Source organism: Bacillus rossius, chromosome 1, assembly GCF_032445375.1.
Source record: "Bacillus rossius redtenbacheri isolate Brsri chromosome 1, Brsri_v3, whole genome shotgun sequence".
Classification (NCBI taxonomy): domain Eukaryota; kingdom Metazoa; phylum Arthropoda; class Insecta; order Phasmatodea; family Bacillidae; genus Bacillus; species Bacillus rossius.
Genome location: NC_086330.1, coordinates 346405460 through 346421968, shown reverse-complemented (window position 1 = coordinate 346421968; position 16509 = coordinate 346405460). Strand labels below are relative to the sequence as shown.

Below are 16509 nucleotides of genomic sequence, written 5' to 3'. Positions count from 1 at the left end.
AGTGTGCGATTTTTCATCAATGTTTTCTTATGACGTTATCACGTAAAATTATCGTCCGTAAACCGACTTTACAGACAAACAACCCCCCCCCCCCTTTTTTTTTGACGTTGGAAAACGTATTTTTGCAAAGGGCCAAGTTAACGTAGGGCAAGAAGATTGGAGGGTTTATTTATTAGCGATCTGAACCCGCGGAAACTTTTACGTAACCCTCATGATTCAGAGTCTTTGATGGAGTTGTTTAGCCCAGTTATCTTCTTGTATCTCTTTTTGTAATGTATATTCATCTGTTCATATAGTGTAGAGTATAATAATTTTTTTTTTAAATTATGTACAGCTAGATTACATACATCTTATCTATACTACACACACTCACACACCTCCCTCTCATTCTCGCATTTTCTTACAAACTTTTACCTTTATTTATTTATTTTAATTTATTCAATTTTTTTCACTACTAAGCTTACATTTCACACAGACTCATTAACTACGCCTGTGCTGTATCTCGCAGCGTTGCCGGTACGCGCGGATAAAGAAGGCGGTTTACTTTATCCTATTCCGTATACTGAGCAAATGTTTTATCATGAATGTCCTGGTTTATAATGTTTAATTATTAAGTATGTATGACTCACGCTTTTATATCACTTGTCTTTTTGTTGTCGCATCACATGTTAAAACGGAATATATTAAAATATAATAAAGTTTACCCGACTACGGAAAAACACTAAATGATAAGAAACAAGGTAGGTGCTGTTTGATATCAACGTCTTATTAAGTAAAACAAGTCATTTGATATGTTAGATATTCATATTTATTTAGTTCTATTGAAATCCTCTGTCACTTCCACATTAATAACAGTATAATTCAATTCAAATGCCGTAGTTGTGCGTTGTGAACTACAGAATTTTTTTTTTTTCAAAACTGTAACCCGACTACGGGAAAAACACCAAAAAGTAAGAAACAAATTAGGTGTTGATTACTGTTATAGTCTTATTAAGCAAGATCAATATTTTATAATTACTATCGTCTTTCCGTTTGATATGATATATTATAATGCTTCTTTGTGTATCAAATTAAAATGCTTGCTTTTTGTATAAAATAAAAGTTTTCAAAACTGTAAACCGACTACGGGAAAAAACCAAAAGGTAAGAAAAAATTATGTGTTGATTACTATTATAGTCATATTAATTAAGTTCAAACTTTTATAATTAAAATATTTTCTCAGTTTGATATAGTAACATTATAATTTAATTTACCATTCTTGTATATCAACTTAAATTTTTGCTTGTGTATCAATTTAAAATGCTTGCTTTTTGTAGTTGACAACGCATGACTACGGCATTTGAATTGAATTATAATGATATTAATGTGGAAGTGACAGAGGATTTCAACAGAACTAAATAAATATGAATATATCACATATCAAATTACTTGTTTTACTCAATAAGACGATGTTATCAAACAGCACCTACCTTGTTTCTTACCTTTTAGTGTTTTTATCCGTAGTCGGGTTACAATTTTTTTTTATTCCGTAGTCGGGTTACAGTTTTTTAAACTTTTTTTATTAAAGATTCGATTCACATATAAAATAATAGTAAATAATTTAAACAATATATGTTAGCATTACATTTGCACTATATTTAATAAAACTAGCAGAAAGACAACCAGTCCATTTACATTTTTTTTTTTACTTGTGTTATTGTTCAGTTCAGTTCCTCTTTGAAGGGACAACGAAGGTGACAATAAAGCAACACTCCATCTCATCATTCCACAGTTTCCACTTCACATCGTACTGCCTCTGTAAACAAAAATACATTGTTATTCACAGATTAGTTATTAGTTGTAACATGTATGTCTACCTACAGTTTTACAAGTAAATTAACATTTATATATGTATATGTGTATATATATTTGGTTAAAGGCCTTATATTTTTTAAGTGTAATGAAATAGTATAAACTAAAATTTCCCTTTGACATGTAATTTTTTCAAATCATAAACATTACCTTACATTTAAAAAAAAAATATATTTTTCCCGTCTTGCAAATTTCCTTGGCTCCAAAAGGAGGGCAGTAGTGGCAATAGCTCCTCCTAAGCCCAATTTGTTTTGGATGAGGGTAAATTTATGTTTTCTTAAATACATAAATACATGTGTTAATTTTTTTGTCATAAAATGTTGGCTGAAATTATTAAATTTCAGTACTTGAGACAATGAATTTGTAAATAGTCCAAGGTCAATCTCTGATCTCTCTTAATTAATTTTGCAACTGCATCCTCTTTTCTTACGATAGCCCCTCCCGGAAAGTCTTCTTGGAGAGTTGGATCCTCCCATGTTCAAATGCTTGCTTATGTTAATGAATGCTCAAATGAATGAATGAATGAATGAATGAATGAAAGTACAATGAATTTGGGTTTAACATAATTTCTCGAAATATGTCATCAGAAAGAGGCTAATGTGGGATAACAATAAGATGGAGCAGTGGCGAGATGAATTGGCGCGGAAAACGGGAGTACATCGGAAATGTCCACCTACTTATGAAATGGTCCACCATTGTGAAACCAAAAGTTTGACACTGCCGGGATTCGATCATGGATTGAATTGATCTTAATCTGTAATTTACAAGTTCAGTACTCCATGATTCTTTCTTCCTGGTGTGTGCTGCAAGAATGTACTGTCGCGAGTATGCAGAGCACAGGTGGCAAAACTTCACCAGCAGCCACTGGGTTTTTACCTTATAAATAAGGACAGAATGTTGTGATCACTCTCACAACTTATACACATTCTGCATTACTTCTCTTTTAAAATACTTCTGGCTGTATCACTAGCAGATAGGGTAAATGGTGGGAAAAAAAAAAAAGAGCAAGTAACCAGAAAATTTCAGATACACTTCAGAAATGTAACTATGCTTTATAGACACATATTAATTGACCTGTCTAATCCGTTCGTCTGTTGTCAGAATACCTGTTTAATTTCATCGCTGGATTACATGTACTTTGCTATATTCGGTGTGTTGTGCACATCATCCGTTTAGTATCATCGGTAGGTTCCTCTGTCCAAAGTTGTTGTTTGCATGTATTTACTGTTTTTGCTGCAGATGTGTCATCGATGTCAGCCCACTGCTGTGCTGTGAAATTGTTTTAATTCCTTCCACGAAATTCCCTGTGCTGACTTTATATCTAACATTTGACATCGGCTTATTTTGGCTTGTTTTTCTGTGTATTTGTGTATTCATCTTTCTTCGTCTGTTATTCGGGTCTTTACTCGACATACAGTGCAAACTAGCATAGTGTGTCTAAAATAACATACTTAATCAAACTAAAACTGACTGACAGGCAACACACAGCTTAAACCGGTGTATCTAGAAGCACGAAATTTTGCGTAGTAGTTCCTTATATAATGTAGGTTAGCACTAAGAAAGGATTTTTGAAAATTCATCCACTAAGGGGTTTAAATAGGGGACGAAAGTTTGTGCGGAAGTTGACATTTTTAAAGTAATAAATATGGAAATTGGTGTTTAGGCGTCTGTTTATAAATAAAAGTCAGTTGTATAAGAATTTTTTGGTAGTTCACCAGAAATGAGGATCAACTTACTTTCCGATCGGGCACGCAGCTAGAGATTCAAACAAATATTCCCCATTGCAAGACTCATGCCGTAGAGACCCGACAAATTCGCGGGTTCGATGACCTCCAGGATAAACTCCAATTTCCTCCACACACTCGGGAAAATGCCAACTGTTCATTGGCTGCTGACTTGTGAGTCGTCTCGACTGGGTAACCTGTGATTCGACATTTCTATGAGCGAGGGTCTCTCTGATTGGCCCTCAGTCCTCCAGGTTGACAGTGAACCAATGACAGAAGCAGCACTAAGGTATAATTATTTGAATTTTAGCATAACACGAAATGAACCCGCGAATTTTACGTGTCTCTACGGGTCATGCGACGTCACGTAAGTGTGCGCCGCAGGGGGGCGGGACGGCACACTAACCGGGCGAGCCTTGTTGGGGATCGTCAGGCTGTAGCTGTAGGTGTGCTCCTGGCCCGCCGCGCCGTCGCAGCTCGTGTAGGAGCAGGCGTTGGTGTCCATGCCGGCGAACGGCAGGTCCATGCCGCTGGCCCAGTACGCCTGGCTCTGCAGCGACACTGGCGACTTTCCTGCGCACAGCGGGCCGAGTCCCGGCGTTCAACCGCAGCTGCTCCCTGGTGGTAGAGCTGTCAGGCCCGTTCCACAGTGGCGCGGAAACGGAGACGGATTTCCCGGAACATGCCACAGTGCACGGAAACGTAACAAACGACAACCAATGAGGTTGCATTTCAAGATTACGAAATATTAAATTAACCAAGAACTATATCATGATTCGAGATCATACCACGAGCAGAATTTACATATATAATAACAATAAACCACAAAGTACCAACGCAACCAAGCAGGGGCGCAACAACTAAATTTCCAAAGGGGGGTCAATATACCTTTTTATAAAGAATCATCGATCCCCCCTATTGAAGCGGGGGGTCCGGGGGTCCTCCCCCGGGAAAATTTGTATTTCAAGGTGGAAAATGGTGCTATTTAAGCAGTTTTACTACATAAAAATTGATTACACAGCACTTTCTTTGACCCCGTTTGCCCCCACTTCAAGGTTTCAGAGGGGGGGGGGGGCAAAATACCCTTGCCCCCCCCCCCTGTTTTTGCGCCCCTGCAACCAAATACTCTGCTTCTATTTCTATTGGCCGCTTGGAGCAACGTAAATTGAAGAACTCGGCAACGTCGAGCTAATCCGTACGGGTCCGTCTCCGTCCGCGTGCCATTGTAGAAACTCTGTTCCGTGATATCCGTCTCCGATTCCCGTGTCGCTGTGGAACGGGCCCTATTGTTTCAAAAACAGCACTTCAAGGTGTGGAGTGGTCAACATGAAGGCACATTGAACGAGATAATGCAGCCGGGTTCGCATTATAAAAACTAATATTTGGCGGGAATTTAAAGAGTTAATACAGAATAACTAAATGCCACATTGCGTTTTTGTTTGCAGACGAGAGTGTGTCTAAATTCGTTCATTTTCAAACGAAGGGAGTTAGAATTTACTTTTGACTGGGTAATTTTTGTCACGGTTCCTTGCAACTCACGAACAGCGAAAGTAAAGCTCTGTAAGAACTAAGTAGCTGTGTTTCAAGACTTTAATTGCAAATTTTTAGCCTTTAAAACATAAATCCTCAGTATAAATTTTAATTAAGTTGCATCCATTTACTTTTAAATACTTAACTATAATATATTTGGATCACTAGGCAAATGACGCCTACCGAGGGGGGGGGGGGGGGAGGAATATTTGTATTTAAAACACAAAAACCTATTCGACATCAATATAGGTAACAGTTTTTTTTCAATTTTTAATGTATCAGATTAAGTTTCTACGCATGAACAATTACTGTAGAAAATGGGGGGTTGTTTTAGACTGAGAATGAAATGATTTTATTTTTATCAAACTATCTTCCTCCAGTGACTTCATTCACGTGATTGTCACTGAAAATTCCAAAAGTCTTAAAGATAGATGTTTCCAACTTATTTATTGTGTCGTGATGATCCTGCAGGCGAAGTTGGTCGGTTGAACTCAGTCTCGTTCAGTATAGTACTTGAAGAAAAAAAATTGTCACTTGACCGTGCCGTACTTCCCCTTCCGTCATGCATGCGCCCCCCCTCCCCAGACACAGGGGTGCTGTCACCAACTTAGAAACACACAAGATAGAATATTCTAAATTATGCCTGTTCTAAGTTAAGTGTTTCTAAGTTATGTGGTTCGGCGTTGTGCGTTTCTAAGTTATGTGTGGTCCCCCCCCCCCGCACCACCGGCGAGGGGTCGTTACCACAACGCCGAAATACCATAACGCCGAATGTCAAAATTTACCACAACGCCGACAGCTAGAAAACTGCTGTGTACCACAACGCCGGAATAACAACTGAATGAATTTGTGTGTGTTTCTTAAATTTACCTTAATACCGAAATACCACAATCAAACCTAACCTTACCTTACCTAACCTAACCTAGCGTAATATAACCTAGTCCAACATAACCTAGTCTAACCTAACATAGTCTAACCTAACCTAGTCTAACCTAGCCTAACCTAACCTAGCCTAACCTAACATAGTCTAACCTAACATAGTCTAACATAACATAGTCTAACCTAGTCTAACCTAACATAGTCTAACCTAAACTAGCCTAACCTAACCTAGTCTAACCTAACCTAGTCTAACCTAACCTAGTCTAACCTAACCTAGTCTAACCTAACCTAGTCTAACCTAACCTAGTCTAACCTAACCTAGTTTAACCTAACCTAACCTTTGTGGCAGTCCTGCAATGACCTTTTTCGCCGTTAGTGTATTTCGGCGTTGCGGTACACAGCAGTTTTCTAGTTGTCGGCGATGTGGTGCGTCCCCGCCGGCGAGGCTCGGCGGAGGTCAAGGGGATAGGAGAAGGGAGGCAGGAAGCAGCCGGCGCCCACCTGGCGTGTAGTGGAAGGAGATGGTGGCCTGATGGCGCCGGTGGATCTGGCAGGGCTGGTTGCTGGCCGCCTGGGGACACGGCTCGATGTGCACGCGATCCACGGTGCAGTTGCGCGTCACGCTGTACTCCTCCGCTGCAACCACGCGCCAGTTGCGACCAGTGCTCAGTGCAGCCAACTACACTCTGCTCCGACCTCCGTCATAACTACAGACCGGAAAAAATCGCGGGTTCAATGACCTCCAGGATAGACTCCAATATCCTCTACCTACACACTCTGGCAAATGCCAACTGCTCATTGGCTGCTGACTTGTGAGTCGTCTCGACTGGGTGGCCTGTGATTCGACACTTCTATGAGTGAGGGTCTCTAATTGGCCCTCAGTCCTCCAGATTAACTGTGAACCAATGACAGAAGCAGCACAAAGGTATAATTATTAAAATTTTATCATAACACGAAATGAACCCGCGAGTTTTTCAGGTATCTGGTCATAACCAAAAACTAACACGAGATATATTTCATTCGTTTCCTCTCACAGTTGCGTAACATAATGTTTTATAAGTTAAATTTAGCTTATAATTTAAATACATTTTTCGTTCTCTGCTTTGGTTATCATAGAGGTTTATATTATGTAATTTGAATAATTTTACAGCAATTTTTTTTATTTTTTTTTTATTTTTGGGTTTTAAGTCGTTTATGAAGAACTGTTTGCAATTGAAAAAAAAAAAAACCTATACACTGTACCGACTATTTCTATACATTCAGGTCTCTGTAATACCCCATTGAATTCTGTCAAGTCGTTCAGTTTCTATTATTATTTTTATATTCCTATCATTCATGTACTTTGAGACCTTTTCTACCCTCTATATATGTAAATGTTAAGGGTAATGCTAGAATAAGAAGTAATCCTAGGTTTACCCTAGTTAACTTAGCATTATGCAAGTTTGTTGGGTAAAGTCCGAATAGTCACTAAAAAATTAATTAATTCGGTGTTTACTTGTGTACACCTAGTTCTACCCAACGCTGACTGCGTAATATTATAAAAACAAAATAATTGATACCTTTAGTTTAAGTTAAAGAATTTAACGACGATAAAACATTGATATACTTTCTACTTACTAAATATACCTATGTCAAGTATTTTGAATCAGAAAATTCGTAAAATAATTCAATTAAAATTGGAATTATGACAATAGTTCCCAAAATGGCACTTTCACAAAATAGTGGTTATTAATAACAAATAATTTTTTTTTATTAAGAAAAATTGCCGTAAAAATTCTAATTGTAAAAATTTCCTGCATCCTTGCATTTACATTTCTTTGTAGCACATTTTGTTTTATAATTACACTTTTTATAGCCTTGACCACCAGAAAGCGATTGTTCATTTGTAAGTTGTCGTAAGCTTTATTATAATTTTTTTTTGAGGATACATTTTCAATATTAGCTGGTTTCTTGAGAACTTTCCCTCGATCGTTCCAAGTTCGTTAATATTAATTATTAATTACAAATAATTCATAGATAATAACTCTTGAACCTTTTTATTTGAGCGCTCACGGAACACCGTGCGTGCACTCTGCTCGGCCACCATTCTGTCACTGAGCGACGTGGGGGGTGGGGGGGGGGGGGATGTCGGCGTAAATGCATTTTGTATCACGTGCTCATAAAATGACGCAAAACCTAATATTACCCAGTCAGCGTTATCTTGATGTGCACGGGTAAACGCCGAATTCAAACTTATTTATATATATATATATATATATATATATATATATATATATATATATTTCGGACTTCACCCAACAAACTTGGATAATGCTAAGTTAATCCGGGTAGACCTAGGTTTACTTCTTATAGCATTGCCCGTAACATAATCACGATGGTATACCTGATACTTCTTTGTTGAAAGATTAATTAGGTGGGCCGTCAGAAGCGATCCTGACGGTCGCCTGTTGGTCATCACTGGTCTAGATTGTAGTCTATGGTGGCGAGTGTCTCACAGCCCAGAAGCCAAGAAGTGCAGTGAAGGGTCTTTAATCCGGCATTCTATGGTTCGGAAAGTTATATAATTCAGAACCAATCAAGCTGCTCGCGTTAAAACATTTTTTGACATGTAATATCTTAGCTCTCTGTATACGGCATTTGGTAGGGGTTGATTTCGTGAATGGAACGGAAATGTGTAAACACGGTGCTACCAAAGGACACAGATTGGGGGAAAAAAATTTCAAGTTGACCAATGTATTCGGAGCATCACCCGCACCACGCATGACGGCAGAGGGTCACGTGGGCCAATCAGTGATCACTGATCAGTGTTTGTAGAACCACATCCGACGTCAGTGGAACCACCGGCCAGTGAGATGCACGTGTGTGCATAGGCGTGCCCAGACATTTCCATTAGGGGGGGCCCTGCTAAATTTTTAAATCATAAGCTGAATTTAGAATGTTAAATAGCCTAAATACATTCACTCATTGCCGTGTTTATATTTTTGTGCAGTATCAACGAGATATGGTTATCTACTAGTTAATATGTATTTATATCCGTATAGTTTTAACAATCTTGAAAATATGTTTTTTTTTTTCCATAGACAATGTTTAAAGGGTACTTTCACATTTTCCCCCCTCGAATTTTCCAATAGCTTGGTCCAGATCTACCTTGAAATTAACTTCTTTTTAGTGAATGCAAACACAGCAATTCAGACAACATAACTTTAACAAACCTCTTAAAATATTTTTTTTTGCTTGGCCATGACCTCGTGTTTTAAATAAACTAAGGCGGCTGTATTTCCAGAACGATAAAATGTTTAAAAATATTGTTAATTAGCACGCTGCAACACTGAAAAACGGTTTGAGTGTCACAGTGCCAGGAATATACGAATATTAACGAACGCATTAGAGAAAATGCCGATCTGAGTGATTACATTAGGGGGGGAGGGCATGGCCCCCCTGCCCCCCCCCCCCCCTTGTAGGCACGCCTATGCGTGTGTGTCCGATCCCGCGTCACCGTCGGTGCCGTCTCAACACGGCCTGCCCCTGCCGAGTGCCACGACGCCAACTGGCCGCTTCCGGTCGCGTGATGGGCCGGCCCCCGGCCAATCATCTTCCTCCCACGCGGGAGCGACAGGGCGAGGCTGCTCTTCAGGCTGGGTTTGTAAACTACGCACGAAACACAACAGCTGCGCCAAGTCAAACAAAGACGTCTTAAAATACAGATTTACAAATTACGCAACGCAAAGCTCGGCTAACTTTCAACTTCTGACGTTTTGGCTTCCGTTTCCGCAATCTATTTTTGAAGTCAAGTGTTCCAGAAACTTTTAAAAATGCAGTCTTTGTTTTTTCTTTCTATCAAAAACGATTCTCATTTTCAATTGCTAAACAACGCACATTGAAATGCAGTTAATATTTAATTTAAAAATGAAGATATCACACGTTAAGGTGAAAAACCATTAATTACGAAAAGAAGCCAGATAAAGACAATTTCGTTTGTAACGAGTTGCATTGCATCCTCGCACTCTTGCGAGGTTTATAAACTAAGCCTTAAGGCCCTCTCACACTAGCAGAACTGTTTACTATAAAATAGCTACAAATTTGGTATGAACAAGAACGTTTCATGGCGAGTGCCATCATACATAGACACGTCATTACTTTTTCGATGGAGCTGGACAAAGGTAATTTTCATCACACTATTACATTTGATGAATGGTATAGGAACGCATACGGCACAAACAAACGAAAATTAAAAACATGAAAAACGCATCAAACGATGGTGCGTTTAAAATTCAAGGCAACTCTGTCTATTGACGAAGTTAAGAACAAAACTGTTATTAGCGCCTTTATTTTGCTAGCCGCTGCGAGCTCCACAAAGCGGACTGGTCTCACCAAGGAGAAAAATATTAATTTGCCAGACCTTGCTATGTGTATGATCGTGTGTCAGACATAGAGAAATGACACTCACTCACTCACTCACTATTTGTATGTCTATAACCTATGATTTTTTCTGTTATAAAATTAAATTATCACTTTTTCACTCCCTTAGGGATGGAATTTCATATTAATATGGGGTCTATGTGTCAATCCAGGTTATAAGCTAGCTGTAGGCCAAATTTCATTCAAATCCATTCAGTAGTTTTTACGTGAAAGAGTAACAAACATCCATCCATCCATACTTACAAACTTTCGCGTTTATAATATTAGTAGGAAATAGTTTAAAAAAATAAAATCATATTTTTCCGCATAAGTACGCAATATTTTCATGTCTACGGGTGCGGTTCATATGTATTCATCAGAACAAACATATCGCAACAAACACAACACTGTCCGCGTACAACACACTATTTTACTTCAACAAGAATAAGAGAGAGACGAAGAGAAAGACAAAGAGAAAATAGACGAAGAAAGAGACTAAGAGACTAAAGAGGCTAAGAGAGACTAAGGGAGAGACTAAAAGAGACTACGAGAGAGACTAAGAGAGAGACTCAAAGAGAGACTACGAGAGAGATTAAGAGAGAGAGACACGTGTTTCATAATGCCATCAAAAACGAGAAATATTCTGTCAAGCACATTTTAATACGAATAAAAGTATTACAAAGACTAACTGGTATTAGTTGTGTAAGTAATTTAGCGCAGTGATGAATTACGAAAATGGGAACCAACCTGTTTTTTGACACATTAATATATTTTTAATCAACAAATATTAATTCTGAAAATTTTTTTACGGAGGTTTGTTTTACAAATAACATATATCTCATTAAAATAACAACTATAAAAAAACCTAACATTGGCGATTCAGAATGTTCCAATGCGGGGCTTGCAAAAAAACGCAGACAATCCATCAAAGAAACCGCTGCTTGTTACGTGCACGTGTTAAAAATTGACTTCGCAATCGTACTGTTGTGAAATGGAACAATGGAACCAAAACTGCATGTCAGCGAGAATCTTGCCAACACGAATGCTTTTTTTTTTTTGGCGGTCACCGTAAAAATAGTTGAGTGTGCCATATAATTTTTAGTTTTACGTAATGAAGTTTGCATCGAGGTGCACTTTTTGCAACGTGTTCGTAACCGTTTAGCCCGTGTGTCTAATATTATTTTTAAACACATTACGTTTTTTTAAAGTGAAACTTGTTTACATGCGGTAGGGTAAGTCGAGGCGATGGCGTCATCAAGCCGTAACGAAAAGTAGCAGCGAAAAGTGCAATGGTCAAGACTGGAGCAATCAGTGTTAGGGAGGGTTATTATTAAGGCCCCTGCCCACCAGGGCACACGGGCGGTGTTTGCAGAGCTTCAGGAAAAACCACGCGATTTTAAATCTGATCAAGATGTCCGAATGGTGTCTGTTTACGAAAACCATTTAATAATTCGCTGAGGACGGATGGGTATTTATGCTTCCGTATTTCGTTTTAAAGCTGTATTTTTAGAATGAAAAGGGATAAAACACGTGTTTTCAAAAAAAATTGACATTAAACGCCCGGTAAAGATTCTTGAAAGCATCCAAGGGCCTTGCATTTCCCTCTTCACTTCTCCACCACGCAATGTTATGGTTTTCCACACAAATATCATACTATAGTTTTCCAGTACACGATGAGAAGACTGTGCGCCAGCCCCTAACCTTGCGGTTAGAGGCGACACTGCGCTAAAAGCACCAGCGAGCGTCGCACTTATCATCGCGACTCACTAAACACAGATACACCTCTGACTAGGCGGGTCCCGTAAGGATTATGTGGTAAGTGCACGATAGTCACCCCTGAAGTTAACAAGCATTTCCGTATTAAATAGTTGCGAATCAATTATTATAATTAGTTCATCTGGTAGTTGACTGAGAAAAATACAGGCTACAGCTGGCAGTGAGGAGTAAACTACAAAAACCATGTTTCTTTTGCATACAGTAATTTTTACAGAGCCTTGAAAATAAATGTCTACACTTACTCTACAGCAGCATTATTTGTCATCATTTATTTATGTTGATTCATTTTCTAAGTACTTGACATGTTTTAATTGTTGTTTAAAACCAAGATCCCAAATGTAAAAAAAAAAATTGGTTCCTCATAGCATATATGTATCCATTGTTTAAAACTCCAACGAGGCCGATGAAATAATTGCTTTTGATTTGTTCGACTCAAACTGTAAAAATAATTCGAGAAATAGTTACCTATACATGTTTGTTTTTTCAACAAATCTCAATTTTCACGCAAATGACGCATAAACTGGTAAAATTGAGCATTTAATGAGCAAACTTGTGAACTGCAGAAAGACCAAGCAAGGTGGCGCAGTGTGGTAACACTGGGCTCACGTTACACGGGACCCCAGCTCGTATCCCGGTACTGCCAACCTGATCTCCCGGCGTCGAGTGACTTCTCGCAATCACTCCAGGCTAATGCTGGAATGGTTCTTCGCTACAAGCCTTGTGTTGAGATAGGCCGGGTTTGTGGACCCCGCTAGCAATGATACCACGGTCGTTGATAAAGCAAGTCTCAAGACTTTACCAAACCTACAACTTTAAAACCCATGATTGAGACTTGCGTAATATACAAACGAGTATTTGAAGCCCCTATTTAATTTTTTTCGTCTTGAGTTTATTACGTTTTACACTCCCTAATAACTTCGTTGTCAACGAAACGTAACGTCAAACAGCATCTATAGTCGCATCTCTAGTAATAAAACTTTTTTTTTCTATAAAATCACTTGAATACTTTATTTATACTTATGTATATATGGCGACGTGAATTTTGTTTCCGCCCAAGTAAAAATAGTATTATTTTAACTTTTTTTAAACTGAAGTGAACACAAATATTTTCGAAAAGAAGTCAGAAAAACACCCATCTTCGCGCATCATTCTCAGTTAACTGGGAACCAACAATTTGAAAATAAACCCATGGTAGATCAGGCAATAATAGTTTCCCAAGAAAGACCAAAACATAAACGGAAATGGGCACGACATTGACATTGTTCAACTGACAGATAACTAGCGGTGAGTTTCGGGCGAGACTCCGCGCAATGGCGAATACAGGAGTTTTTTTTTCGGGGGAGGGGGGGGGGGGAGGAGGAGGGGGAATTAAAAAATATATAAAATGTAAAATTAGAACATGAGTATTCAAAAGAAAATCTTAAAGTGTTATTGGCACTAACACACAGACATATAGACCTACAGTAGTAGCTGTAGGGCTGTGTGGCTTCTCAACAGTAACATACTGTCTCACTGATATTTAGCAAATTTTTCCATAAATTAGGGGGGATATAGCCCCCCTACGCTCCTGCGTCCGAAACTGACCCCGCGGATCGGAGGAGTTATTTTGTGCGTTTCGCGTTCAAACCACCTTGATCCTTGAACCCTATGGTACAGTCTTTAAAAGTAAATAAACACACAGGAAATCATATCACGCCAGCAGTTTGCTCAGACCAGAGAGTATCTTGACTGACTCCGGACGTTGACCCAGCACAGATACGAGCTTGCACTCTGACACTGAAGACCCAAGATTAGAATTATCACGAAGGATTCTCAGCAGAGCGTCCAGATACATCAACTTGAATTTCAATATTGATTGCTGTGGAAACAGCTTATGGCTTCTGTGCCTAGTGTTGGCGCCAAGGAGAGGGTATCTCCATTAATTTATATAAAAAAAATTAATTAACAAAAACGAGGTCTCTGTAAAGGGAATACATCATTTTGGTTTATGCAATATGGCTGTTACAACACCTGGGACCACAAACTATAAATACAGTGATACAAGTTGTGGATGATAATGGAACTTGTTTTTGATGTTTTTTTTAATACAAAAATTCTTATAATTTTTTTCTAATCCACCTCAGTAAAAAAGTAATGTCCTCGCCGCTGTCTACACCCAACTAAAATGAAATAAGTAGAATCACTTGTGTTGTTATAGAAGTAGAATATAGCTCTGCAACTTCTTTTCTCGAATAAAAAATGCATGAACGTGAGAATTTCAGAAACAGGAACCCCTGAGAATAATCGCGAAGAAAGCTCACCACAATTTTACACACCTGAGATTTTATAATTAAATTAAGAAATTTGTGTCCCATCCACGAAGCTTAGACAAAATATTAGGTTTTCATATAATTATAACTCTTGCAAAACATTCACGTTCGAAGGTTTAACGTTCACTTCATTGCTTTTAATCCAACGTATTACATAAATATCAGTTTCCAATTAATTTTAGTTATTACTAAAAAAATGCAGCTATGTATTGTAATCAAACTGATAATTACCATTTTTATTTCAATAGAAAAACTATTTAGCTAAGCATGAGAAAATAATACAAATATTACGCCACTAAAACATATTTGGCTTTCAAGTTACATGCAGAGACAAAATTTTAAATATATTGTTATTATAAACTAATGATAAATATTAGTGTATAAATATAACGTAGAGCCTACTTTAGGTTCAAATTATTTTGTTTTATTTCAAAATAAAATTTCTGAGCATAAAAAATTACATGCATTCACGCATTAAATAAGTAAATATAATTCGTATTAAATTATCACTAAATGATATTTTCGTGTCAAAACACGCCCTATAACCTCAAATTTTAGTTTACAAAATTATGCACTGAACATAAACTCCAAATTAAGAAAACAAGTTCTAGATTTTTTTTAAAGACGTTTTTTCAAAACGTCTTATCAACGAAAGGTAGAGCAGTTTCTTTGGCGCAGCTGTATACGTTTTAGTTCGCGGCCGTACTTACAAATGGGTGGGCACGTCCTGGAGCGTACCTCTTCAGCCGCACAGAAATGGATTAAAAGGAAGAATGCCGGAACTACAAGCACGCGTTTCAACATCATGTCGTCTTCTCGCCGCAGCTGCAGAACTGCGCGCGGACGTCTGCAGCCTGACCTAACCCAGACAGCGACTAGAAGCGGACGAAGCTAACGCAACAATGAGACGAAGCCGGGACCGAGGCGCGACCTATATAGCGCGGACTGATGTGACGTCACGATGCCTCGATTGCTGCGAGACTCGACGTCATCCGCAGAGGCAGCGGTGATCCGCGGATCGTGAAGATGTTTGTATGTTTGTAACTATGCAAAGAAATTATTTCAAAACTAGTTGCCGAAAATATTTTCTTGTAAATCTTCACACTGAAACAGTGTAAATTATACAACACTTTCCCTTGCAATGCGTACATTTAAAAGTTAACCAGAAAAATCAATTTTTTTTGCTCCCCAAATTATGATAAAAACATGAATTTGCAGCACCCATTCTGTACGTCCTGCATCAATGTATCAGTGTGCTAGAAAATATAAATTATTTCACTTGTATTACGACGATAAAATATTTTGGAAACAAGCTCCAGCACTATTTCCTCGTAATCGTACAAAAGTATATATTCTTTGTTGGTTAAAACCAAGGGCGCATATCTGCAGGGTTCGTAAGAGGGGCCACGGAAATTCGTTAAGAAGGGGGGGGGGGGGGGGGGCGTCGACCTGAAAGTTTTGCGCGTGGATTTTGACTGACAAGCAGTGGCGTAGCTAGGATTTGTGTATGGGGGGGTGTTAAGAAGGCCCCCCCCCCTCGTATTAAAGCGGGGGGTCCGGGGGTCCTCCCACGGGAAAATATGGATTTTAAGGTGTAAAATAGTGCTATTTTAACAGTTTTCGGTACTTAAATTTAAATATTGTAATGGTAAAAATTTTATTAATTTTAATATGAAATTTGTTTGAGTGATGAATAAGAAATTAATTAAAGATTTGGTGCTAAGGAGGGGGGTTGAACACCTAACCCCCCCCCCCCCCCCCGGCTACGCCCCTGCTGACAAGTCGTCTTTGGATACTGTGCTTGTCTGATGTATACTGTCCATATTTTGGAGTATATGATATGAGTACAATAAGCAGAAAACTTTAAAATACACAGAAAGTTTTCCATACAACATAGTGTTGACGTCTTCGTTTATCAACCCCGTGTCAGTCACGATTTTGCAAGTGCAAGCGGGCCCCCTCAGTTGGGGGATTATTAGTTCCTGGGGGGAGGGGGGCGGAGTTTAACGTCACACTGTTATGTCTGCATCCTACAGGCTTCG

At 38.6% G+C, this 16509-nt stretch overlaps 1 protein-coding gene across 1 annotated transcript; it reads right to left on the bottom strand.

The window, feature by feature from the left end:
* Window positions 1-1612: 1612 nt before the first annotated feature.
* On the bottom strand, window positions 1613-15376 carry LOC134528176 (MD-2-related lipid-recognition protein-like). Its single transcript, XM_063361553.1, has 4 exons — window positions 15178-15376; window positions 6486-6620; window positions 3982-4148; window positions 1613-1795 (listed from the first exon to the last, which is right to left on the bottom strand). The coding sequence occupies exons 1-4, from the start codon at window positions 15272-15274 to the stop codon at window positions 1706-1708; spliced, it is 489 nt and encodes a 162-aa protein (XP_063217623.1). The 5' UTR covers window positions 15275-15376; the 3' UTR covers window positions 1613-1705.
* Window positions 15377-16509: the final 1133 nt, after the last annotated feature.